The sequence below is a fragment of the Gouania willdenowi genome, chromosome 16 (genome assembly GCF_900634775.1).
Source record: "Gouania willdenowi chromosome 16, fGouWil2.1, whole genome shotgun sequence".
Taxonomy (NCBI): domain Eukaryota; kingdom Metazoa; phylum Chordata; class Actinopteri; order Blenniiformes; family Gobiesocidae; genus Gouania; species Gouania willdenowi.
In genome coordinates this window covers 19,988,507-20,006,281 of record NC_041059.1, presented here as the reverse complement: position 1 = coordinate 20,006,281, position 17,775 = coordinate 19,988,507, and the positions used below count along the sequence as shown (strand labels likewise).

The 17,775-nt window shown below is 38.5% G+C and overlaps 1 protein-coding gene across 1 annotated transcript in view; it reads right to left on the bottom strand.

Moving 5' to 3' along the window:
- Window positions 1-790: 790 nt before the first annotated feature.
- Window positions 791-17,775, bottom strand: part of LOC114477863 (eukaryotic translation initiation factor 3 subunit H) — a 65,121-nt gene continuing 48,136 nt past the window's right edge. The window contains exons 7-9 of the mRNA XM_028470523.1: window positions 9,213-9,333; window positions 1,463-1,595; window positions 791-1,035 (exon numbers count right to left, since the gene is read on the bottom strand). Coding sequence (XP_028326324.1) covers window positions 941-1,035; window positions 1,463-1,595; window positions 9,213-9,333 — 349 coding nt within the window. The 3' untranslated portion in view covers window positions 791-940. The remainder of the gene's footprint in view (window positions 1,036-1,462; window positions 1,596-9,212; window positions 9,334-17,775) is intronic.

Genomic DNA, 17,775 nt, shown 5'->3' with positions numbered 1-17,775 from the left:
CCATCTCTTTTGATTACATCTAATTTAACAACATTTAATATACATGACTCAATTTGTCCATTTGTGTCAAGTGTTTGACTCTCAAGTGAGATAAAAAGTCAAAGCATGAATCTCTGTAGCATACAAAACTGAAGTTTGACCAAACACTAAATGAGTTATTTCTTACATAAGTAAATCAGTAATTTACCCAAATTAAACCCAGCTTATTATGACAGTCCCTTTTATGTTATTACTACACCTAAAGTCTTAATCGTAAGTAAACGCAAGAAACTATTCACTGAAAAAAAAAGAAGCTAATTGGGACTTTATGCCCTTCAGCAGGTGTTAATTGGTACAAGTGTGAAAAGAAAGTAGATGCCAACCCCGTTTCACCTCAGAACAACAAAAAATAATCAGTAATCTATTTACTGCGGTTCATCCCAGTGTCTGAGGGGGTACATTTTGTTTAAAATTTGGACTGCCCCAGGCATAGCGGCTCCACGTGCAAGAAAAAGAAAAACATTGTCCCCTTCGTGGAAACCAACACACAAATCCAGATAATTGGTTTCCTCCTGCTTGATATTTAAACCTGGAGACGAAAAGCATGTAGCGATAAATACCATTGTGTTGTGTAATTGTGTCATAAGCTTAACTATAGCCTATTAATAATCTGAACAAAAAAAAAAACACTTTTCTTTGCTTTGAAACTGAAAATAAAACGTCCATCCTGTGCTGAACAAAGAGCTGCAATTATCATGAAAAGTCCAGCACATTTTCACTGTTATAACAATAAAAGGAGACGGAGATGATGAAGAGACGCAAAATTATTTTATTTCACTGAGAGCCAAATGATCAAAGATGTTCATGCGCACAATTTAAGAATTCAAATATTCAAGTCCTAAGACGGCAAACACAGCTGACTGTTTCTCGTCCCGCCTGTGCACGTTCTCCTTCCACGCCTTTAGTTGTGGCCCTGAAGAGCTTCCGCCATGAACAGCTTCCCAAGGTTCTGCGAGGTGAACTCCTTCACGTTCTGGCAATAGTTATTAACTTGCCCTGTTGGAGAATAGCCACATGCATCCAAGCACCCCACGCACACAACCACACCCCCACAGAGACCATGCATGCAGATATAGACCCATACACACACACAAACAGAACACGAGCAGGCAGAGGTGGGGGGGGGGGGGGGAGAAAACAGCAGCACAGCGAAACAGCAAATTAGTGATTGAACAATAAACAGGATCAGACCAGTGTTGGGAGGTGGAGGAGAGCTGAGCGCCGTGAAAAGCTACATAAAGGCCTGCTCCAGTTGGAGTCAATAAACTTTAAATTAATGTAATTTCAAGATAATGGTGGAGATAATTACAAAACAGAACCTGAGCTCCTGTGGAGACAGCAGGGGGGTGATGGGAGCATGGGGAGAGAGCTCTCTGTGGTGGCGTGTGTGTGTGTGCACGCGTGTGGGCGTATTAACACGTACCTGCAATGAGCAGCGTGTCCATGCGTGGTGGTGGCTGCGGGGGTTTGAACATTTTGTTTATGTCCTCTTCAGGCAGCTGGGGCTCCCCTCTGCTCTGCCTCTGGGCGTTCTCCTGCTGTCGCCTCTGGAGATACTGAAGAGGGGTGGACAAGACAGGGAAAGGGGCGGGGGTTAGTGAAAGAAGCATTGGCAAAAGATAACTTATGGAATGAGAATACCACTGTGACAAAGGATGGGAGTACGCTGGCAACAGCAGGGAGATGAGGACACGGAGAGAAGCATGACAGTGCATGAAAAGAGGGACGTTTTAGGAGAAGCCAGCGATGGATTGATTTGTGAGAGACTAACAGTAAATCAGCGAGGCACCAGGTCTCTGGAGGTCCTAAAAGCCTCGTTAATTTAGCACCGCTGAGAAGAGACTGATGCAGTGGTGAAAGAAGAGGTTGCAGCTCACAAAGAAGCATGAACAGGGAGCATCGTGTGGGCTTTTATACAAGCCTCCCACAATGCACCTGTGAGGGGCCTCTGAAACAAACAAAACTGTTCAAACTTTTGGAGCATTCGTTCGAGTCACTTGCAAAAATGTTTTAAAGTTCTGTACTTGGCCACCTCAAATCCTCAAAACATGTTAATTTGCACGTACACAACTGACAACGTACGTTGAAATACATGTGTTGTTCCTTTTGCTGCAGTTAAATTTGACTTCCAGACAGTGAATAAAATTAAATATTTTCCAGCCACACATCTATAAATCAGTACAAAATATTTCTGGTGGGGAAAAAAAAAGAAGTACAATTAAGCACTGCATAATCAGTGCTTAATTCATCAAACGAGAATCCAAACATAATTAAAAAGTTGTTACATTTATGAAAACTCTTGTTTTTGTTAGCAAATAATCATTCTATGAGGGTATTTCAGCTGCACTCGCTCAAAATTTTGTCATTTTACATGTGCTTTTCTTCAAATGGTTTTGCCCAAGTTGGCAGCTGATCATGTAGGACAAACTGGATGAAAAATTATTTAACTGGTAAATAACTTAAAAGGCCTTGCCAGAGTAAACTAAAGTCAGAACACAGTGGGACTCCAATAGCCCTGATGAAACCTTAAAGCTTTACTTATGTGAAGTGAAAATGGTTTATGATTGGAATGATACACCGGGTTTAAAAGGATACCCAAACCATCACATGAATGCACTGTATTGCCATTTTGGAGATCCAGTTACTTGGACGTTATGACATTATTCCACAGAAGACCAGAAACATTACGGTGGACAGATTTTAACATTGCATTTACCAGGAAACAATGAATCAGTTTGGAAAATGACAGTTGGGTTTATGCATGCCTTTCCGCTGTACAAGGATGACACCTTAAAACGTATTTGGGTAATCACTACGTCACAGTTTGTCAAGCACCCCGACCTCCACAAACATGTGTTTTAATTGCTTTTAATGCATATGCAGCTTCCAAGTCATCTCTGATTCCTACTTGTAAAGGTTACAGATACATAGAATAGTCTTTCAGTTGAGTTCATTGAGGTTGAGTATCCCTTCAAAACAAACCCTTGATGGCTTCAAATCTTTTTTTTTAAGGATGAAATCTTTGGAGTTTCTGAAGCTGGATAAGCTCCACTGATCATTACTGAGCTGAACATTGGGTTATGCCATATATTGAAAATGTAACTTCATTTTATTGAAAATAAAGCATTTTAGATGAAGTCTAATTATCCAATGGTTCTTGCCGGCTCTGGTATTGTTTTTATTAATATAAATTTGTGCATGCTTTCACATTGGGATCATTGTTGATGGTTTATTCAGTCACTTAGAACTGTTTTTTTGCATCTGTACTTAAAGGTGCAGTCCGTAACTCTTATAAAAGTGTCTTTGTCATATTTGCTAAAGCTGTCACTATGTGAAAAAGTTGTGTGAAAAAAACAGGCTCATTGAGTCCCCCCTGCTGTCGGGCTAACGTTAGCTTGTTAGCTCCTCTGAGGGAGGGACTCTGGAAAGTTTGGAGGCGGGGCAAGAGAGCAGCGGGGAGGGAGGGATCTGAAAGTTGCCGACTGCACCTTTAAGGTCACCTAAAACCAGTTTGAATGATTTGTGGTTCTTTTCTAAACACGAAGTCAATTATATTATATCATTATAAGATTTTGAATTTCTTAAGTTATTTGTTCATTGAACCAATACATGGGACTAACACAGCCCTAAAGTGGAGCATAGTAAATATTTAAAGAAAAAAAATAAAGGCGCGTTTAGCGGCAGCGTTTCAGTTCAGTGAGACATACATTTTATGGTACAAAGACGAACTTGGCCAAAAAGTAGCCTGGGAACCTGCAATTTACTGAACTCAAAGACCTGAAAAATGAAGAATGGAGGCCCATCAGCACAGGACGGTTGTTTTTTGGTTGTTGCAACTTTCTATGATGATTAATAAGGTTCCATTGTCCAGGAAACGGGTGGGTCAATGTACAAGATTACGTGAAGCAAGTAGTGTATGGATGTGTGAGAGGTTCAATAGAAACTCACTTTGCTTTTCCTCTGAACTTTATTTGTTCATCACAGAGAGTCATGAGAAACATGAAAAAGGTAGACACTATTACAGGAAGGGGACAGTGCGGTACTTTGTATGACATGAGCACAAATTGGCGTGTGTGTGTGTGTGTGTGTGTGTGTGTGTGTGTGTGGCCTAGGGCCTGTGATGATGAGGAGGGCAGTGTGGGTAGGATGATGGATGGTAATGGTTGGAATGTGTGGAAATTGCCTGGGGTCATGTAGACACCTGGATGTGTGTTTCCTCTCTGTTCACAGATGTATATTTTTGGAAGTCGGTGTGTGCGTGCGTCTCTCTACTGCTTGGCGTGCAGTCAGCTGAGATAATGATGAATCAGTCAGGATCAACAATAATACTTGAGACACTTTCTCATTTCCATTAGCAGTAAATTATGACAGAACACATCTGCTTTAACGTAGGCGTTCATTAACATGCACCACCAGTGACTCATCTCAAGCCTCTGCAGTTTCATCTTTCTGAACAATGTGATGGTGTGACCATTTAGCCAGTGGTACCAAAGCTTTTAGAGGAGATACAAATGGCACTAGTCTCTGTGTCGTTTGTTTAGATCATTTCTTTAATGCTAATTAGTGGTGCTTATTTTTTTTAAATTATCTGTGAATATGAACTGTGGGGGAAGAGCTAATGCATCTGATCATTTTTAAAATAACTTTATCTCCTCCCTTCTCTCCACCTACATCAACGCCTCTTATCTGCTCCTTGGGGTCATTTGTAAATCAGCTCTATGTTGAGGCACTAGACAAAATATTGTTCATTAATTACTCTCATCATTGTTAGGGATGGAGGGAAGTGACGTCATCTTCCAGTTGCCACATGAAGACTGTAAGCCAACAACAGGCATCATGCTGCGTTTGATTGTATATCATCCATTAGCTGGTATGCAGTAACATCCAGGCTATCTTGAGCCACATTTTATAAAACTGTGTCAATTTAATCGGATACATTTCTCAAGTTAGAATTATCAGCAGTGTAACTAAAGCTTGTAGTCACAGTTCATCCTAAAGGTCATTTTCAATTCTTGGTTAAAAATGATTTGGCTTCGTCAACTTTTTAAAAATGACCTTGAGGAGGGTGACACAAGAGGAACGGACATTCTGTAGCTGTCCGGTTCAGACATTTATGCTTTAAACCATTTAAAAAGATCCTTTTTTTTTTTTTTAAATTAGAAGGCGTTTAAAAATTAGTTAATGACGAAGAAATGGGTGAATATGTAGAAACCACTGGATTTCACCGGTTTCTAGAATCATTTATATATGAATATTACCTCTGTGCATGTTTTTTGATGTCGATTCAGCAATATATTGCAATATTACGTCGCCCGATGCTCGGATCGATTCTAGATGCATCTATATTGATTTTTTTTTAATTAAAAAAAAATATAATATATATATATATATTTAACCAGGAAACTCTTTTCCACTGCAGGAGACATCGTAACTGCACAAAGAAGTGAAATGAAACCTTGAAACCTGGGCGTGTTGACCAGCTAAAATCTAAAAAGACAGTACTAACTTTCTGCTTTTATTTGTTGTTCTAGGCAAATACCTCAGCTAAGTAACTAAATACCCTAAATTTAATAACTAAAGTCATGTTGCACTAAAGCCAAAGTTGGTTTAAAAGCCATAGGCAGATTGTATGTTATTTTATTTTAAGTTGTTGGCACATGGCATGTTAAAGCCAATATTTTGAGTGTAAAATATGCCAATAAAATGTATTTCATACATAATGTTCTCATGAAGATGTAGACATTTACAGATTAGTTGTTTCTTAAATCATATATATATATATATAATCTCAATAATCGCCTTATATTTTAAAATCGGGATATATCGTATCGTAACTTATGTATCGAGATACGAATCGTATCGCCAGATGCCAGGCAATACACACCCCTAGTGTTAAACCTTCTGAACCACTTCTTCCTCACACAACACCAGGCACGTGCAGTCAGGGTAGGCAAGGTAGGCAGTGCCTACCCAGGGTGAATTTAAATGAATTACATATTCATTTAAAAAAAAAAAAAAAATATATATATATATATATATTTTTTTTTTTTTTTTTTTTTTTTTATAGTCATAATTTTTTTTTTTTCAATTTCCGATAGCCAACAGTACCTATAAGTTTGAAAGTGACTAAACATCGCTATGTGCCTATTTCCTGGAATGGCAGAGATGCTGCCCACTCCTGTATTACGAGGAGGAAGACACACCTCTCCCGAAGGCACACTGCTGCTCTGCCTTTAGCGGCTAAAGTTTAGCCCCATATCACGTGAACGGACGTTTGCGCATGCGCAGTCAGTTCCCCACGGACCCACTATGAAAAACCATTTACGCAGAAAGGCAAATCGCTACCCTGCCTTTGGACGTAACCGTGCTATGTTAATCCAATACGTACGCACAGTGCATAGTGAATACAAAACAGATATCACGTGGCCACATCTAGTGGGCGGGATACCGCCCGGGCGGGATTACACTACAGGTTGGATGACAGCGATGGAGAGGATAAATACTATTTCACAACTTTCTTTTGAAGAAAAGCGACAGCTTTTAAAAGATGGGAGACCAACACCTGAGCTACCAGACCTTCAGCAAAAGAAAGGTCAGAAAAGTGTGCGGACTTTCCTAAGTGAATGGTACAGACGGAAGGAATGGCTTTGTGGATGCGCCTCACGGAACCGGCTGTTCTGCTTTCCGTGTTTGCTGTTTGGCGGCCGTGGCATCACCGACAAGGTCTGGTCTGCTGAAGTTGGTGTTGACCATTCCAGCCACCACAGCATCGGTGGAGAGGTCATTTTCTGCTTTAAAATGCATCAAAACTTACAGCCGCAACAGAACAGAGCAAGGAAGACTTTCATCACTGGCTCTCATATCCATTGAGAAAGAGAGACTCATAAAGCTGAAGGCCAAGACAGCGGACTTTTACACTGCTGTGATTGACATCTTTGTCCAGAAAGACAGGCGCATGGACTTCATCTTCAAATAAAGTAAGTCTAAAGTTTAATATCTCTCTCTCTCTTTTGAGAGTGTTACGTGAATTTGGGATGCAGACGTGGTTTCAGCACCGCAGACAGCTCCGCCGTCCGAGTCGTTGTCATTTTTTCCGTGTTTCCAACACAAACAACGGATGCGCTGCTGTGACATGAGATATATCTTGTTGGGAGAGGAGGCTATATTGAAAATTGTCATTGCTGTCTCATAATGATTGCACTTCTTGTAGTGTTGACCTTTGACAGCATGTGCAGACAAGGGGGGAAAAAAAGACAGGAAAAAAAAAAAAGTCATTTGTGGTCTTGATTTGCAACGCCGTGCCTACCCAACCCTAGTGGTCACGGCACGTCACTGCACAACACATAATCCTGGTGTGAGGATATCACACCATTGGGTTTAGTAGAAGTTGAAATGAAGAAGAAGAAAAAAAAAACTGAGAAAAATGTTGCAGCAGATAAAGGTGAGTTTTTCAGAAGGAGACAAGACTGATCGTCTGTGAACAAATGTCAGGAGCTGCGGGGAGATGAACCATCACAACGGAATTCTTTATAAGTCGACTTCCTGATCTAATAAGTATAAACTTGCCACATCTGAGTTGACTTTGGTTTGGTGCTTTGGCTCCATGTCAGTGTGAGTGGTTGTGGGGATTGGCATGTTTCAATCACAAGCAACAATCTTTGGCTTTGACAGACAGTACTCAGTGGAGGGCAACCCAAATGTCAAACCCCCGCCGGCTACAGGAAAATGTGGCTTTTAACACGCAAAAGCTTTGACAAAAAGCGGCATCATAAAATTAAACTAGATAAGTTTATAAATATTTATGTTGTCTGTCTAGTTTATTCTTTCACATTTCATTAACCCCAACATGTCAAATGGACCCAACCCCTGTGTCGTGTTGTGCTGGAAAGTTGATCAGTTGAAGATGTTTTCCCATCCATTGTTGCTAATGTGGCAAATCTCGATTCTTCCCTCCTTTTTCATGAATTGTAATTTTGCTACATGATTTGCCTCAAAATATATCACTATGTAGTCATGCAAAAATGTAATTCACTTCGATTAAATGGATACAATTAAAAAGTAATATTGTAATAACAGGGTTCCTACAGCTTCAGTCAAATTAAATTCAAGATTTTAAGACTTTTTATTGCCCTTTGAAGATCAACTTCACAGTAAACATAAGTGGGGAAAAAATATGCCATATCAATTACATAGGGTTAGGTAAAAATGTTTCCAGTGTCTAGTGCAGACGTGCAACTGGTGGCCCACAAAGAAACCCTAAATAATCAAAATCACTCTAAAAAACACACAAAATTACTACAAAAATTGCCAGAAAATCTATAAAACAACAAAAATACAAAAAAATAAAAAACATTAAGAAAAATCTTCATTGGACAGGTAATTTTTGTTAAATTTATATTTCCCCATGTTGGTGAAAGTCCCACTGACACAACGTTATGTAGTTGGTTCTGCTGTCGTAATGGCGCAACGTTACGGTAAATTATTTATAAAAGAATAAACAGATTTTAAGACTTTTGAAACACTGATTTAAGACATTTTAATGACAATTAAGGCCTTATTTTTAGATTCATGAATTTAATGCCTTTTAAGATTTCTTGAGGATCTGCAGGAACCCTGAACAATATGGTGTGGCTAAGTATTAAATGATTTTCAAATCTCAAATTTATTTATTTAGAGGATAAGCCTCTTGAGATGAATCATCTCATTTTAGGGGGTCCTCAAGATTGCAATGAATCTTGATTGTCGTAGTGAAAAATTACTTCAACTTGATTCTGCTTTTCACTAAACATGTTACAAGTTGTTTACCAAGTATATTTACCATTCAAATTATTATTATTATTATTATCATTATTATTAAATACGGGCTATGGATCCCCCCTCAGTGGGAGCACGTGTATATTTAGATCAGCCTGGAGGACTGTGTGCACATATGCTTGCGTGCTGGATTGTTTTTGCACTACCTGGTGCTCCTGCTGCAATCCTGCTGTGATTACAGATACAATTGGATGAGTCCATGTTTGACAGAAATATACTGACAATGTTCCTGCTGAGACTGTGGTCGAAGTTGTATTTGTTTTTAAGCCCCCCCCCCCCCCCACGTCTTTGTGTGCGTGTCCTTTTTTTATGCATGCTGAGATTTCAGCTGTGTTGAGCGCTGGTTGTGTGGGTGTTACCTGGTGCTTCTGCTGCTGCTGCTTACTCAGGTTGCGGCTGTAGGTGTTAAATTTGACAATGTCTTGGCTCATGTCATCCACTCTGTCCATCAGAAGCTGAAGGCTCTTCTCCAAATGGTTGCTGGAAAAATAAAAAACTTAATTAATTAAAAAAAAAGACAGACAAAGGTTAATCAAAAAGTTTTTGCTCCGTCAATAATGGCTTGGATTTGACACCCTCTCCTCATCCTAATTCTATTTCAATGACGTCACTTTAAACTACGGACTGCTTTCAGACACTATGACGATGCAAAATACAATGTAAGAAGAATGAATGGCTGCAGAAAACTAGTGTTGACTCCTCAGGCATGTGTACCCATCACTTCATCCTGATAATTCTGCTGAATCAAGCCCAAAAGGCTCACTGCACCCTGTGCATGCCAGAGGACCTCAAAATGTGATTTATGAAGCGCAAACATCTGCTTAACTCACTTTGATTTTTGGCGACTACAATGGAGATGTGATCAAAACGGACCTAATATGAAAATCACTTTAGTTTCAAACTGTCATTCTAATTCATTAAACTTAAAGTGTGTTATAAGCAAAGTGAAAAAAAGAGAACAGTTTAAAAAGTTCCTAAAGGTTCTAGAAACTTGGCTCATATAAGTAAAGTTAGTGTTTAAGTGTGCGCCTTACTTTAATCTTGTTGTGTTGAAGTTTTTCCATTTTGAGTTAAGCAATACAAAAAAACTGCAACTAAAATATGTTTTTCATGTCAACATTTTAGTTTGATGTTATTTGTATTGGAACAAGTTTGTTTAATTAATGTATTTGTTTTGTTTCGTTTTCCATTAAGTGATTATTAGCTAGTCAGGTTTTTTTCCTATTCTATTTAGTACTTATTGAGTATTTCTTAAAGTCCAAACAGACAGAAGCAATATGGTTAAAATTGTATGATTAAGAACTGGGGGTGGAATTAAATAAGTCTGCCGTCTTCCCATTCCCTTTAAGAGCAGACATATTATTGCAATTATAAATGTATATAGATCTTATATATTATTTTGAACATCTCTGATTGAGTTTCTCGGTTGAATTTCCTGGTTTCCTTTATTTTTTGATGACCTGTCCTTTCAAGAAAAAAAAAAAAAAAAAAAAAAAAATAATAAATGAAAAATGAAATGATGTTAATTGTACTTGGAACAAGTTTGCTAAATTACTTACCAATTCATTTATTTATTTTTAATGTGCAAAAAGTATTCTGATTTAAATGATCTTTTAGAATTTTTCCATTTAGGGCTATGATTTTAAATGATAAATTGGTTTGTTTTACTAGTAAATAACTTCCAAAACAATCTGAATAATCTAAATGGATAAAAAAAAATCATGATAAAACTGTGGTCTTTACGCCCAGTGGCAGCAGCTGAAATTGTTTTAATTAACACCCCAAAGAAATCCACAAAGCATTAAAAGAAAGTTTTTTTCCGTAAGACGCCACAAAACATAAAGACATGAACATAAAGGTAAATAACTTGGTTGGAGTTAGCCTAATTTTCAGGGGGTTTTTTTACCCCAAAGAGACATGGCAGTGACAAAAAAAGTCTGACTTGTACAGTCTGTAAACAGAGGGGAGTGCAAGTTATTATGGCGAATGCTAAATGCTCTAAAAAAATAACAGGTGGCACGACTAAGCTTAAATCATTTCATTCTTTTATGAGCAATACTGCCAACCATACATGCATCATACAAGCAGATTTTTTTTAATCTATTTTACCTATTAATTCAAGAACTCTACCACTTGTGTCTAATAATAAATCAGAGGATAAAAACTTCACTCGTTTTTTTCTTTAAGTCGACTTTCTCAGACATAAAAATAAAATCAAGCTCGACTTAAATGTTTATCAGTGTCAAGCAGGTTCTACCAAACAAAAAAATGTTTATGTCGTCTGACCCGATCATTAAATTCACCACTAGGTTTGTTTCTTTTTTTTTCCTCCTCACAGTCGTCTGCCATCAAACTCCTCCCAAGGGGTTCAGCAGCCTTTTCAAGCGTTCTGCTTTGGCATCAAATCATTATCCTTTCCACATATGCCATGACAATGACACAATATAACAACACTCCAAGCTCTCCTAGCCAAACTCTATTTTTATCCAATCCAATCTACTTTATTTATATAGCACATTTTTAAAACAGGGGTTTCACCAAAGTGCTGTACATCAAGCAGTAAAACAATAAATAACAATACAATTCCAAACAGGATTAAAAACAAAACACACTGCATATAAAATACCACATAACTCTCAAGGTGAATTAAAAGCCAAGGAGTAAAAGTAGATTTTTAGCCTGGATTTAAATGTTTCCAGTGAGTGTGGAGGCGTCTTATGTGAGAAGGTAGCTTATTCCCCAATTTCGTTCCCATTGAAAAGGCACTATCACCCATAGTTTTTAACCTGGTTTTGGGGATTGCGAGACAAAACTGGTCAGCAGAGCTCAAAGCTCAAATAAACATTTAAGAGGTCTGTGATATAGCAGGGTGCTCACCCATTAAAAGCCTTAAAAACACATGGTACACTCTTAAAATAAACTGGAGTCAGTGGAGTGAGAAGAACACGGGTGATGTGTTCATGCTTGCGCGCGTTCATGTTAAAAGACAAGCTGCTGCATTTTGGACCAGTTGTAATCATGAAAGGATGGATTAGTTAATGCCAACTTTAAAGTGCATTACAACAGACCACACGTGTTGATATAAACACATAAATTAGCTTTCCAAAATCATGAAAAAACACCAATGATTTCCTTTTAGATAAAGACCTCAAGTGATCAAAACTACCTTTTACAGCATAGTTGATCTGATGGTTAAGTTTAAAATCAATGTTCATTTTTACTCCAAGGTTGGTGACTACAGGGTTTTTGGAGGACTGCATGGAGCCCTGCTCTTTGTGAGGAACATCACTTGCTCGACCTGGTCCAAAGTCTACATCTCTACAGTGCGCAGCATTGTGGGATTAACAACCCTACCATGGCTTGTTAGAGTGGCAGAGACCAGAGATATTTGGAATATTGATGACTTTAGGCACTGGAGAGTATCGCTGTTAACCACGCAGAACTGGGAGAGCACAGATTTCATTTTATTTTGTGCAGCAGTGCTAATCCAAATCATTGTGCTATATTATATGATATGTTAAATAAGTAATTAGTACAGGTACCCTTTAAGGATTTCTGTGCAATTTCCCTGCAAAATTAAATCAAGGATTGGTCTGCAGTATACTTTACATTATAATCTATGATACCAAACTCTACTCGTAAAGTAAGTAAGCCACGCCCAATCGCAAACATCACCACAGCTGAACGCAGTCTACCTGGAGCTGCTAATCAATGCTCACTGAAGGCTGAGAAAGCAGAAAACCTCATCCCTCTCCTCAGCTTTTATAGGATAAACAGGGTCAACAATGACAATTAGCGACATCAACGGAAAAAAAGACGTCAATTCAATTGCAATAGCCGCGTTCAACCCATAGAGGGCAGTCACTGACAGTTTACAACTAAATACGCTACATTTAAATACTTTGACTAAAGATGGAAAAGTGGGACTAGGATCAATGAACTACATTACTTCACACCTAATCATATATGTATTCAGCAGAAAAAAGTGGTTTTAGGTTGTACTTACACTATAAAGTCAGGCCAAAACTTTTCCATATTACACCAACACTCCTTGAATGAAGTTTACAAACAAAGATACTATTTACTTTGGCCATATGGTCGTATTTATAACAAAGCAATAAATGCCTGTGGAGAGAAAACAGCCCCTGCCGATCCGAGAACTGTTATGTGTACTGGTTTGGGGGTTTACGGTTGTGTAAATTATATGCACATTTTAATGACTGATGATTGTATCAGCCTCGTGTTGGCTTCCATCAGCTGCAAACACCTTGATCACATTCTTATGCAAACACTCATGCACAGTGAGAAGCAAGGAATGCAACGCACCCCACGCATTCAGATAATTGAGCAAACGTTGTCGATGGTGATTAATGGTGTTGCTCTCGCATATCTCAGGTGTACGCGACACTTTCTATATAATGGTTTTTACACTGCATTAATTAATACATTCACCCACTAAACTGTGTGTTGGACCTTTGTTGTTTTAGGCTTATAAAGTCCGTAGATAACTGAAATGAAACGATTCTGTGATTACAAATAATACACTGTATTACACATTTCTCTTGTCAGATTTTGGTGAAAAACATTCACTTCTATAACCTTAACTGTGACCCAATCCACTCGCAGTGCAGTCATGTCTGCCTGGGAGGACTGTTGTGTGATCAGTTAGTCAACCATCTACAACAAACATGAAAACCGATGGCCCAGAACCCAAAGGCTGCACAACAATTTCCCACTGTGTGCCTCTTGACTGTGTCAGAATTGATTCTCACTGACGAAAGCCCATTTAAAACCATTTCATCAAGCAAAATGGCAAATAATTTGTGTGGTGGGCATGCATAATATATGCAAAGGAAATAATTTCGACCAGAGAGAATCTCTTTAAACATCTGTCATTTATGGATGTGTCAAATGTTTGAACAGACAGTGTGTGTATGTGTGACGTGATGCAAGGGCATTGACTTTGTTGCATTTTCTTTAAGGACTGTCATTTTCCTTCAGCTGATACCAAATGTTTTGATTTGGGTTTTGTGTAGAAAAGAAATGTCGGTAAAATCTGAACTGAAGAACTTCTCTTTTTAAAAAAATAAATGACTGGAGTAAGTTTTTAGCTAAAATGAACTGATTTAGTTAGGGAAGTTCTCTCTATGTAACCACTAAAAAAAACAAAAACACTTATTTCCAAACAATTAAACTTGTGATGGCGCTATTGACAGTTATTAAAGTTGCAAATTAAAAAATTGAATTTGCCCCACATGACATGTAGTCACACTCCATGGGGTTAAATTATTCAGGTGGGTCAGCAAGCTGCTGTCCGATCAATACTGAATTAGAAATCAAAGTTTATTGAGGATCACCTATTCTGTTTTAAGGTCAGCCACAATGGCAGCCTCTGCAGTGCACTGCATGTGCCGATATGCCCATATCGACGCAAGACAATGAAGGATAAACTTTAAAATTGTATTGATGTGTGGGTAAAAATTTGCTGACATTCAGTAAAGTGAAAGTTCAGGGGGGAGCTGCTGAACAAAGCTTCAGAGGAAATGACTTTGTTGCTTTGAATGGGCGTTTTATTCTGATGGAGTCTTTAACTGATCGACAAGGGCACAGTATAGATTGCTGGCTTGTTTCTGAGGCAGAGTAATTTGTTTTAAAGAGGATGGGAAATCTCCAATATCTAAAATTGTTGCTGCATAAGTGAATACTAAGGTCTGTGAAGGAATGGATGATGGATTTACTTTGAGAAGTGTGCGCATTTAGTGGTAAAACCTAACGACAATACCTAATGTGGTGAAATTAGTTTTAACTTCCTTCCAATTATTGTTATTTCAGAACAAAAATGACATGAAAGTGTCAAAGTGATAGTGACTTTTGTACCAAACATAGTTAGAATAAGTAAAGATTCATTTCTCTACAGAAATGTCAGTACTTTTAGCCACCTCCTCTCCTGTGCCCCTGGTTCCTGCATGCCACACTCCTGACTGCCTTCTTCATACCCTGTTTGTTTAGTGAATTCCTATCATGAGGGTAATCTGTCAGTCCCCTACTGTAAATTCATACAGGAAGAATATGAATATCAAAAAAGACTTTACAAACGCCCTCATAAAGTAAGGCCATCTACAGAGCTCTGTGCCCTAACATCACTCTCCTCCAGCCACTGAGCCTTTGGAGAATGTTTGGAAGTGGGAAAGGCTACACAAACAGATTTACATTCAATTTATCACCACAATCAACACCACCATCTGTGGTAAGAGCAACACTGTTTGTTGGAGTGAAACTGCACTCACTCAGCCTTGGATGTGGATGACATTGACAAATAGTCTGGCAGATCAGAAAATGAGACAAAAGGGAAAAACATTAAATAAAACCCATTATCATTTAGTCTTTTTTGAAGGAGTGGAAATGAGGAGACGGAGGCAGAGCCGTCAGCAGATGATGTAGGGAAAAGGACATAACAATCTAACACAAGGACCGAGCCTTGCCCCAATCTGACAACTTCAGGAAACAATTTGATGTTAGCAGACAACCCATCTACAACATGTAGCCAAGACTTTGAGAGCAGCTGTTCTGCTTCTGTCCCAGTTTAGGAGTCAAACTAGTAATAATCTAATGTGTACTAATTGGGAAAATGAAATTAAGGTGAAAGAATTAAAAGCATCATTTTTTATGGTTATTTGGGCCGATCAGCGATCAGTAAGTTTAAAAAAATTATCACCAATCTGATCATATGAATTCAGGTTGGTTTTTTTTTTAGGTACTACCTGATACAGATTCCTGGAAAATCAAACAGTGCCATGTTTTGGAACCTAAACACAGCCTTGTGACTGTGAGGGAGTACAAGAGTTGAATAATTTCCATGCAGGACCTGAACATAACATTTGTTGTCCGAATGTGTGTGTGTGAAGCAACTACAAGAGCGTTGGAGATGAAGCTGTGGAAGCAGACCACCACTATGTGAAGCCTCCATTAGCCTTAGCATTAGGAGCAAACACGTTTACTGACTGTGGCGTCACAAAACCTGCTGTTTCTTATAGTCGATATTCACAGGTGCACTTTGGAGGTGGGGCGCACATACACACGCTTCTGTGTCCACCATCGCCCCGGAAACGGACAGAAGTGTCCGCTATGAAAGCGAATGGGAGGCATCGCTCTGCTTTAGGACTTTCACTTTTAACATGTTCTAGCTAAAAAAACAAAACAAACGCGCACGCACGCGGAAGCACAGCAGATGCTGTCCCTGCTTTCAGAGCCAGTATACTTGGGAAGAAGTCCGGTGCTAAGCCGCTTCGCTCTAACTAAGACATTTTCACCGTTCACTCAGGTTTTCATCTTTGTGCAAAAATGTGAGTGAAATAAAGCTGTGTCACGTAAAGCAAACAACTCTTGGTGTAAATCAACCGATAAAACAATGCAATGAGAGCATCTACAGAAAGTTTCACCAGAACAATGACGTCATTGATCAGATCGGCCATTTAAGACATTACAGCCGATCACATTGACTGGGTAAAATGTAAAATATCGACCGATCAGATATAGCCGATCAGGTCAGTGTAAAGCCTAGTTATTTGTGACTAATTCTTGCCGCGGGTAAACTGGCACTGTCCATTTCCTCTACAGCTGTGAGAATAAGAGTCTTCACAAACATGTTTGCTTATTTGTCTTAAATAAAGCAGACTCACAACAACTCCTGATGTGCTCTACAACAGTGTACGAGTGAGCACACCGAGATACGTGAGCCAACTGTGTGTAAATCAACGCTTCGAGTCATTATTGTGCTAATTTCTCACACCTGCCCCTGGGAAGCTTTTTGATTAGCAGCTTCACAGCTGTTGCTCCACTTGCAGCAGTTGATCTCCATAAATGATTGCTGATAAATTCTCATGAGAGCGATGCTAAGAACCTCTCTAACGTAAATGTGAGACCGGGCAATAAGTTGATATGGTGGTGCGATATTAGTTCATATTGTGCTCATTAGTGACAAAGGACAAAGTTTGCAGCCGACTCTCGTTTCTGAGATATTTCTCAATAGGTGTGACATTTGCTTTACTTAATCATAGGCTTAATGTCCCTAAAAAATTTGCAACGAAGATTACAAATATACATTTTAAAATGTACAAGCAAAAAAAGTGAAGTAAAAAGCAATAGGCATTGAAAATCTTGGACGCAATGTGTATCATTAGCAACACAATAAGGTTCAAATCAAATTTGTGAATTTATTAACCATTATGATATATACAGTTTGTCCTGATAGATAAAAATTACAATAACGTTGTGCCTCGTAGCTTATGCACCATGGAACTAATTCCCTGCACCAAAACCACTGAAAAGAGTTAAAACTACACACTGCTTCATAAAAAATAAAAAAAAATAAAAAATAATAAAAAATAGGGCAAAGTTTATCCTTTACTGTGTGAAAATTATCCGCATCCAGCCCAAACAATGTACATTACTAATGGTCATTTGTGCAGCAAGGAAAAAATGGTTCAGCAGCCTAATGGCTTTAAGAAGAACTAAAGAATTTATGCAATCATTTACTTCCTACGGCTCGACAATTAAATAAATAAAATTAGAGGCTATTTTCTGTTTACGGTACTGAGAAAACTATTCTTGAGCCGTGTTCACTGTAATGAAGAAATATCTCATCCAGCGTGACAGTGTGGCTCTTATTGGCTTTAAATTGCTTTTAGAAGACAGTAAAACAAGAAGTATGTTGTTGGTAAAAGGGGCAGTCGTGTTGTTCAATACATTCTTTTAGATTTGATATTTAACGAGAGGTTTCTTATCAATGTCAGGATATAAAAATACAAATGAAGGTAGTGTTATTTAGATGTGATGAGTTCAGATGAGTTATGGTGGGGAAAGTACAGTTGAAGGGTAAAATTGTTGTTTGGCATTGTTTAGCAGTCTTACAGTGTGATTCTG